The sequence below is a fragment of the Quercus lobata genome, chromosome 6 (genome assembly GCF_001633185.2).
Source record: "Quercus lobata isolate SW786 chromosome 6, ValleyOak3.0 Primary Assembly, whole genome shotgun sequence".
In the NCBI taxonomy this organism is placed as follows: domain Eukaryota; kingdom Viridiplantae; phylum Streptophyta; class Magnoliopsida; order Fagales; family Fagaceae; genus Quercus; species Quercus lobata.
Genome location: NC_044909.1, coordinates 48,207,488 through 48,217,881, shown reverse-complemented (window position 1 = coordinate 48,217,881; position 10,394 = coordinate 48,207,488). Strand labels below are relative to the sequence as shown.

The 10,394-nt window shown below is 32.8% G+C and overlaps 1 protein-coding gene across 1 annotated transcript; it reads right to left on the bottom strand.

Annotated features, from left to right (window-relative positions):
- Window positions 1-2,086: 2,086 nt before the first annotated feature.
- On the bottom strand, window positions 2,087-8,791 carry LOC115994753 (lanC-like protein GCL1). Its single transcript, XM_031118994.1, has 5 exons — window positions 8,344-8,791; window positions 8,048-8,247; window positions 6,127-6,238; window positions 3,252-3,722; window positions 2,087-2,847 (listed from the first exon to the last, which is right to left on the bottom strand). The coding sequence occupies exons 1-5, from the start codon at window positions 8,497-8,499 to the stop codon at window positions 2,506-2,508; spliced, it is 1,281 nt and encodes a 426-aa protein (XP_030974854.1). The 5' UTR covers window positions 8,500-8,791; the 3' UTR covers window positions 2,087-2,505.
- Window positions 8,792-10,394: the final 1,603 nt, after the last annotated feature.

Genomic DNA, 10,394 nt, shown 5'->3' with positions numbered 1-10,394 from the left:
TCCGGAAGTATTTAATAATTTTCACAATTAATAATAGTAGACAATGTGCCACGAGATTATCGAGTACTTATAGGTTTATATGAAAATATTTTGTAAAAAAATTATCTTTTTATTTCATGTATAGGTACTTATTAGGTAATATTATATTTGGAAATTAGTTATATTACATATTTACATGTCACAAAAAATTAAAAGAGAAAATGTGAATTTTAATATGATCGATATATTTTAGTATAAAAAATATTTAATTATTCTCACTAACTTAATTGAATAATTATTGTTATTTTTTTTTTTAGTTTTCTATTGCGTGAATTATTAAATTTACTTGTGTGTTTTGATTATTATTTTTAAAATTGTCGTTAAAGCAACTAAAGTTGAACAAGAATGTCATATACTCATATTCTAAATGAATTGTTTTTAAATATAAATCCTCGAAAATGAAGTTTTTGATATTCTCACTATTCATATAGGAAAAACATGCTGTTACAGATTTGTAATGATTTTTTTTACAATGAACAACTAGCATCACTCCTGATAATAGAAACAAAACAGGGGACAATTACCCAAATCAAAAGAGCCAAAACTTTACAATTAAGAGACCATCTAACTAGAGTGTGGACAGCCAAATTAACCCACCTAGGAACCCACAAAACATAGAGATTAGACGAGACACACAACATACTTTGCATATATGTGTGGTGTCCTGCATTAAGAGATGAGCTGCTATTCAGGTTATTGTAGAAAAACCGAGCAGCAAGATAAATTGTAGGGGTTTCAAAGTGGCTTGCAAGTAGCACCAGCCTAAGTGTGAGTTACCTATAGATCACAAATGACTTAGTAATTTTTGTGAAGGCATGAGCTTCATAGGCCAAACCCAAACTTCAAACCTAAGCCCAAACCCATCTCCACTCACATGGTCAGCTGGCTTTGTGATCATATTTGCGTTGATACAAGAAGCTGTGATCGAACAACAGTGTGTGAACTGTGAAGCACCAGAGCCGGCTCGATATATATATAGTTGGGGGTTTAAGGTGATAAGTTTAAGTGGAGTCTTTGTATTTAAATACCAATTAAAAATAAATTTATTTAATATTAACAAAACTAAAGTTAATTTGATAAATTAATACTGATCAAACTAAAGTTAATTTTATATAGAGAGAATCAAATACTATGATTCAAGAATAAAAATTTATTAAATAATTATTATTCTTTTAGAAAGGAGGTTTACTTTATCTTATAGATAATGTGATGCATGCTAATAGATTTTGATTTTGGCATTAAGAAAGAAATATAGATTGTTTGGTGTGTGGACATGTGAAAGATTAAATAGGTAATGTTGACAACCTGACAATCTATTGTATAGAATATTGATTTTCAATTGGATTGAATTTTTGCTGGTATAATATTTTAGAGACCTTTTTGAATGTGATAAAAATAAAATAGTACACAACTTAAAAAAAAAAAAAATAATTAAACAACTTAGAATCATCAAAATGCTAAAATTATTACAAATTTTACTACTTATTACATAAAACACATAAATTGATGTGGCAATTAATATAATTTGTGGATTTCAACAATCTAATAAATGAATGTTTAATTTTTCAAGTAATCACAAAAATTGTAATATTTTTAACATCACTCAACAATTTTAGGCATTTTTATAATGACAAGTGACCTTTTTATAAAGGGTGGAATCATTAAAAAATTTGGGGCCTTAAGCCTCGGCCTAAGTTGCCCAAGCCTTGATCTGCCACTAGCCTCATCAACGTTTTGGTATCACAATTTTGGGTTTCAAGGTCATTTCACCATTTTCTCTTTTTGGGTATGTATTTGATTTAGGGATTTTGAAACCCAATTGTGCATCTTATGTGTAAGTATGTGAGTTTAGATGAAGTTTAGAGTTTTTTTTTTTCCTCAAAAATATTCTTCCACACAAAACCCAAACCCAAGCTGACATTAAAAAAAAGACATTTAAAAAAAAAATTTATTTTGACCACTAACCACATCTGTATATTCCATCCATGATTTTATGACAAGAACTATTTTGACATAACATCAAAATGTTAGGGCCTAAATTGACACATTTAAAATGTTAATCACTTAATTGACATGTAGAACAAAAATTAGGAAACAAAATAGTAATTTAATCCTTAATATAAGGACTCTTTCTCACAAGTTGAGATAATATACAAGATTATAAATTAAGGCCTAACTCAATAATATACATTGCAAGATCATCCAATTCATGGACATCCTAATTAACCTTGTACTCACATTGAAATTCCTCTCACATAAGGATGTGTACCATCTATAAACTCATACATAAGACTCACCTCTATATAAAAGGGAAGAAGACTTATCGTTATACCTCATGTATATGCGGAATAATTTCTCATCATCACATTAGAGCATTTTGCAAATCATACGCATTTATAAATGTGTGTTAGGGTCATACTTCGAAACTCATAAGGAGAATTTGGTTTTGACTCTCCTCATTTTCACCTACAGTTCATATCCTGGGAACCTAGATTTTTCAGGAGCAAGCAAATCAAACCAGAGGCAAGCAGTTCCAGCGAGTCCTTGGAAAAGAGAGGAGGCATGGGCAGCCCCACTAGCATGCCCGTCTGTCACAAGGTTCATTGCATTATGATACAAGAAGCTTGCAAATGCCTTTGCTCTTTCTTCATATATACTCTCTCCCGTGAGACGATAGAGGGACAGGAATGCATAGGCATTCCCAGCCACACCATCTGCAAGTCCCACCTTCTTCACCAATCCATTTTTCCATACCACTTCTCCTGCTTCTATTGCAGCATCACGGAATTCTCTATCTCCTACAAACACCTGATTAAAAGACAGAAAAAAATTGTTAGAATAATAGTTAAGTAATTAAATTTTACAATTTTTTAATAGCTTATGATTTTAAGATACTTAGTAATTTATCATAGTATTAAAGTAACGTATTAAACCCACACGTGAGGAGGAGTTTCAGAATTACAATTAAATGATAAAATTCAATATTTCCTAATAACTTAAGTTTTTGGGATAACTGAAATTTATCACAAGTTGTCAATGGACTCATTTATTTTTGAAATGGGACTAAAAGAAACAGAACATTTGCATCATTGGAAAAATAATTATAATGGTAATACTGTTTATGTCTCCATACATTTGCATATATGTCAAATATTTCTGTAAGTGTTACCATCCACTGATTACACAATGCAATTGTTCTGAGCTTTACTAACCTTGGATGCCTTGCACAAGGTAAGGGCCATGCCGGTTGCACCATGAGACCATTGCACCAACTTGTCCCTTGGGTTTCCTTCACTTGAAGGGTAATTTCCACTATGAGGGAACCTCTTACTCATCATGTACCTCAAAGTCCCTTTAACATCCTCAGCATCTTCATTGGAGAGAGGGAAGTGAAGTAGCACTTGCAAGATTCCGGCTAGGCCATTGGCTGCGCCCCAGTACCTCGTTCCATGCCATCTGTACATTAATGGGCAGGCTGTGTTATCGGATGCCCCTGCCCTGCCCCCAGCTAACACAGCATCAACAACAGGCATGAGAAGATTACTAGGTACTGTTTCCTCTCCAAGATGATTGTTTAGGAACAAAGCAGCCCATAAAAATCCGGCTCGCCCATAAAGAAGATCATATGACATTCCAAAACCACCCTCTTCAGGTCCAATAGGGAGAGCTCTCTCTTGTGCTACCTGTACATGATTAAGCAGACAATTTTTAGACATGCTTGTTGCTTTTCGTGGACATGACATTAACTGCCTCATAACAATTAAGCAAATATCTTACAATTAATGAAATATCCATTATGATTCTTGTTTGTTAGAGTTGACTTGTTTTGTGGGAATGTTTTTATTTCTAATTTGTATAAATGCATTTTCGCAAGTCTCAAATTCCAACAAATTGGAACCAAAACTTTTATTGTCACAACAAACTAGTATCAGACCTCTAATGTTACAGAAAGTCCAAGGTTGATCTTAGTTTAAAGGTGATGTTTGTTGTAGGTATGAAATTGGTTTGAGATAGATGCGTGAATAATTTTTATTTGATTATGGAACAATTATCATTTTGTTCGAGAATGAAAGCTTACTTTGTTAAGGTGGAGTTATTGCCAAGAAAAGAAATGGAAGAAGAAGAAGAAGAAGAAGATTTGCTTGATGAAATTTAAGTCAAAATAAAGATTTGCTTAAAGAACTTATCACTCTTAATATCGTAATCCTTGTGCACCAATGAACAAGTAAACTTGTAGTACATTATAAAGAGTTTAGCAGTTTTGGCCTAAAAGTCCTTCTATACAGGGAGTGGAGAAGACTTTTAACAGAACATGAATGAAATTCTTTGAAAAATGGTTTGATAGTTATTTTGAGGTGAATAATACACGCATAAGAGAGTTGAGAATTGGGTTTTTATTTTTACTTTTAGTAAAAGAACACCACTAGATATATTGGATTTTTGGGACCATGAGAGTGTTAAGTTTGTAAATTAGTGTTGAGAGTTTGTTATGTGTGTATTGAAATTTGGGTTAGTTTGTGTTTGGGAAGGTTATTAGTATTATTTATAAGATTGTGAGTTTCTTTTGTGGTAGTTATTAATGTGATTATAATTTTTTTTTTTTTGAGGGCAAGAAGTTAGCCTAACCACATTAAACATATCGTAGTCTTGTGTCCATGTTTTTTTTCTTTTCCCCTTTGGTTGTGAAAATGTACTTCCACAAACCCCAAATTTCAACAAACTAGCATCAAAATCTCTATAGTTTTTGTTTTGTGGTGTGTCTTTGAATTAAAATCTCCATAGTTATAACAAGCATTTTTTGTGATCCTCACTAACCCAGGATTCTGTAAAAGATTTCCATTTGTATAGCATTACTAAAGTATAAACATCATGTGCCTAGACTAGATTTCTAGCAACCAAAGTGTTATTACAAATAATTCAGTTTCCCAACAGCTAAAGATATCTCACAATACCTGCAATCTGAGCCTAAATTTTGGGGCATATAAGTTCCCTGCCATGCTATTCTGTTGGTTCAAGTGGTAAGTATGTATCTACTAAGCATAACATGAATTTCCAATATTGCCTGAATGGCCCTTAGGCTAAATGACACCATTTTCATGGGTGAGACCCAAGATTTGTCATGCTTAACAATAGCTGAACAGTGCACTGTGGCTATCTTTTACTATTCAAAAGTTTTTTTTTGAATGGGTTCACTGCAAGATAATCTCCACATGGGCTTTGGTTTTGTCCACACCTAAAGGGATTCGAATACTACCTACCTCCATAAACAATAAAAGATAAGTTGCAGGTCCACATTCAAAGAACCAAGGAATAAATTCCACTTGAAAGTAAAGGTGCTATCAATTTCATTAGTTTATTTCAAATCATCAATCATAGTATGAATAAATCTCTTATTTTAGAATATATTGTGATAGTGTATCTAGGCTATTCCACTTTTTGTATTTTACTTTTTGTTCCTTTAAGCACAATTTGCCACACATTTTGTTTTCTTTCCTTGTAAAATAACTAAAGTTTAAAATGAAAATAAAATAAAATTTAATACATGAAAAATTGTGATGGGTGAAACATAATGTAAAACACAACAATTGGATAAATGAAATATGACATACAGCAGTGGAATATTAAAAATGAAACAAAAGATTTTTATTCACTTTTTTCTACTAGAAAACCTTTATTTTTTGGGCAAATAAATATACTAAGAGATATGCGACCGATAAACCAAGATATATTTGGAGGTACTTAGCTATACGTGGAAGAAGAGAATGTAATAGGACAAGGATTCGTGACAACCTATATAGGTCCAAACGACAATTTAATTTCCAAGACATGTTGAACCTTTTTCTACTATTAAAACAAGATATGAAAATATGTGTTTTAGTCCTGATAATTATGGTAGTACACGCTATGTTTGGCAGTACTATAGAAAAAAACGTGACAATGAATCATTAATGGCCCCAAACAGATATTTTCCAAGATTTGTAATTCTTGGTAAACCAAGATATGAAATGCCATGTGATGGGGAAAAAAGATTTTCAATACATCAATGACTTTGTTTGTTAGAGAAGAAGGTTGAAGATTTGTTGATACCTCAAGAAAGAGACTTAAAAACAGGTCACGTCTTTGATGGTCCCCTCGGTAGTTAGCGGCCACAGCACCAAGAGCGTAAACTCCACCTCTTCCACACAAAAATGTCACGTGCCTGTCCATTGATATCAACAACAAAAAATATATATATTTACCCCACACAAAGAAAAATCTTGTTCTGCAATGCAAATCAGTGGAACCAGTTCTAGCTATCCTTTTTTATCATTCAATGAACCACCGCCCCAGGTGGAAAATTTATTAGCTTTTGACAAAGCTGAGCTACGTTGTATCAGACTTGTTATCTTTTAATATTATGCACATCCATTTTTTAGGGCAAGGATTTGCTGTAACTTTGGTTGGAGTAAGTCCTGCATAAAGGTGAATGTGGCAATATGTTAAAATGATACTTGTCCGGTTACTCTCTCTCTCTCATTATGCAGGACTTGCTACAACAGCAAATCCTTGCCCTTTACCAAAAGACAAGATAGTCATATAATGCTAAATTATAAAGACCAAAAGACAAGATCATCATATATGCCCAATTATAATATAATGCTCAATTATAAAGACAATCAACAAATAGCAAATATCATATAATGCCCAATTATAAAGACAATTGACAAATAGTAAATATCTTTACTGTCGACTAAAATCTCTTTTGCCCTTCAAATATGAATTTCGTTAACCGACGCTTTAGGGCATTCATTTAAAAAATATTTTTTAAAATTTTTTATAGAAAAAGAAAAAAAAAATACAATTGATTTTTTAAATAATTTTTATATTTCCCATTAAAATTTTCCCCAAATAATTCATTAACAAATGTCCTAAAGGCATCCGCTAACTAAACCCTTCAAATATTAGCATTACTCCCTAGGGATATTGCAGCATCAAACATGATATTTTGGAAATGTTCCAAAACCGTTGATCAAGTTCAAACTCTCACACTTGAATGCAAGTGCCTATAGCCTACCATTTGAGCCACTTGCACGGGTTAATTTTGTTTTATTGGTAGTAGAATTGTATAAGTAGAATATTCTTTGAGCACTTCGCTTAAGTATCAATTGTCATATCATATGCCTATTGACAGAATAATTCTTTTTAGAACGCACATTAAATGGAATATGGCATCTCATGCATGAAACGAAGGTTATTTTGTCTCATTGATTCTAAATTATCCCATCCGGACATTCGTTCATAAAATCCAAAAGAAAATATCATTTTAGATTTTAACTTTTATGTGTGTAAAAGAATAGTAATACTAGACACATTTTTTTATGATAATAATTGAAAAAAAAAAATGGTTAAAATTTCTCATTAAACTTTACCGTTCTAGTATAGTTAAATTGAAATATCTCAAGCATGCAGACCGACATTTTTGCTAATATTAAAATGAATTGAGAAGCACCTGAATTTGTCTAAGATATTTCTTTGATTTTTTCGTGAATAGGTTTTATTTTTTATTTTTTTATTCCAAACCTCAAAAACTGAAATTTGGGATCCTCCGCAATGAACATAAAACCCTGTTTTGAATTAGAGTTATTGATGTTCCTGCACATATATGCAATCTAAATCAAGACACACACATCTATATATACTCATTTTCGTGCAGAAAAAAATCTTGGACAACATTAACCAAGCCTCGTATATGAGTAATTATTAGTTACTCTCGACGCATAGAAAATAATATTATCTTCTCTTGTATTTATGGTAAGGCCTATTCATTAAATTCGTAGCAAAGACTATGTGGTAAAGAAAGAACACAATTTTCCATACTTCAAGACCAGCAAAGAATTTTCCCTGACACACCTGTCGGTTTCCACGAAGTTTACACACACCTTACCATAATAAATACCGAAAATGATTGACACTTTCCTAAATATAGAAATATGATCCACAAAGTGAAAAATAAATACACATAAATTACCTAGTGGAGGCACGTGCGACGACGGCACACGTGTCAACAATCTCGGCGGTCAACAGCAAGTCCTGCTGGCTACCGGTGGCCTCGTAGGAGCGGAAGCAGGTAAAAGCTGTCCCAAGCAGACCCGTATACACCGTCGGGTCCATACTCGTACCCATACCCGAATCCATACCATGTTGTCCTATCCACGTCATTTGCACCACCTAAAAAATTGTTAAAGAAGCACCAAAACCTCAATTTACTCGAACACTTTTATCAGCCGAGTTCGTAATAACGAGCGCGTGACTGTCATCACTCACCTGGTCTTTAAGAGAGATCGCTGCTTTCAAAAAAGCCTCCATGGGAAGGGACAACAAGCTCGTGCCCGCCGTTGGATCCATGTTCTGAATCATATCCAGCCGCTCGTTGTTGCTCTCCTTATCGTGTCCCTCCTGAGAAGATGCTAAGTACTCCATCACTGATGACACAATACTCTCTGAGTCTCTGTGTGTAAGTGTAAGTGTAAAAAAAGCTATAAGGTTGTGAAGGTTGTGAACTTTTGAAAGTGGCAGTACTGTGGAACAAAGAAACAAAGGTGATCGAATATGTAGGCAAAAGTATTAGAAAAACCTTTTGTGTGTGGCAAGGTGGAGCACTGTAATTGTACGAAACGGTCGGTGAAGTGTGGAAAGGACCACGTTTACGTGTGCCACGTTTGCAAGTTTTTGGACCGTACGGATTATTTATAAAAACCGTTGGATGCACGAGAATCATGTGCTATGCTTTTACAGATAAGTGCGGATGATGCTATTTGTGGGTGCGGGGCCAGAGTGTCTAAGAAGTAAAAGACTTAAGAGACTTGAGATTATTTGTTAGTGATGATTTATGGGGTGTACCAAACGACTGATTGATTCTCATTCTCATCTGATAAGACCCCAAGGTATAACCTCAAAAATTGTTGATAATTTTTTTGATAGGTATTTGTGGTTAAAAATTTCCAATCAAGACATGATTGGAACGTGGAATTTGGTGGATTGTCTGTTAACTAAACACTCAAATTGGTTTTGAATATTTAATTAGGAAATGATGATCAAGTGGGTGGGAAGTTCCCATGGGCTTAATGTTATACCACAAAAGGTCTCCATTAGATGATGTATACAAGCAAGGTAAACAATAGTATAATCAATGAAAAAAAAAAATATATATATATATATATATATATTGTTGTATATAAACGAAACCTAATCCAAAAAAGAATTGCAGAAGGTTGTTATATTTTACTTTATCTGTTTAGCTAAAGATTATAGGATAAAATGCAAAACTGACTCTCTAACTTTCTTCAAATTTCATTTTAGTCCTCTAACTTTGTTTTTGTTCATTTCAGTCCTCTAACTTTCAAGTTTATTCAATTAAGGCTTTTCCATCAACTTTTGTTATATGTTGTGGTTAATTTTTCAATTTTATAAATTTTTCTTCAATTTTTTTAAATTAAAAAAATTCAATTAATGATTGAAAAATATTTTCCAGATTTTTTTTTTTTCAAAAATTTTTAACAAAAGTTAACGGAAATGTCTTAATTGAATAAATCTGAAACTAAGAGGACTGAAATGAACGAAAGTAAAGTTAGAGGACTGAAATGAAATTTGAAGAAAGTTAAATGGTCAGTTTTGCATTTTAGCCAAGATTATATTAGAAGTTTCCATGATGAAAAGGGGATGGTATTATAGTAATACAATGGTGTTCATGACATCTAATAACTAATAAGTGCTCAACTGTTGGGACTCAAAAAAAAAAAAAAAAAAAAAAAAAAGAAGAAGAAGAAGAAAGATATGCTCGACAATTGAGATCGATCAAGTGCAATAGCTTTCAATTGTTGAGATTGAGAATTGAAAAAAAAAAAAAAAAAGTAATTTACAATCTCAACCGTTGAATAAAAAAAGTGAAAAAATGGTAAAAATATTTTGCGAATAGAGATGGGGTCATTGCACCAGCATTGCACCCAATCCAAATCAAGCTCAACCACGCCCACGAATACAGCCAAATAATTACAAGCAGCTATGGCAAAGCCAAAGGTTTTAGTTTCAAATGTAATGATTTGTGTTCGATTAATTACAAGCAGCTATGGCCTATGGGCGGAGACAATGTAGAAGTACCTGTGGGCTATGGCAAAGCCAACGGTTTTAGTTTCAACTTTCAAATGTAATGATTTGTGTTCTTCTCTGGTCAAAGAATAAGATGGAATATATGGAATATGAGATTAGTGCATTTAAACTATATACAACTTATATAATCCATGAATGAACAGGTTACATTCTCCAAAAAAAAAAAAAAAATGAATGAACAGGTTAGAGTTATATTTAATGGGAATTGT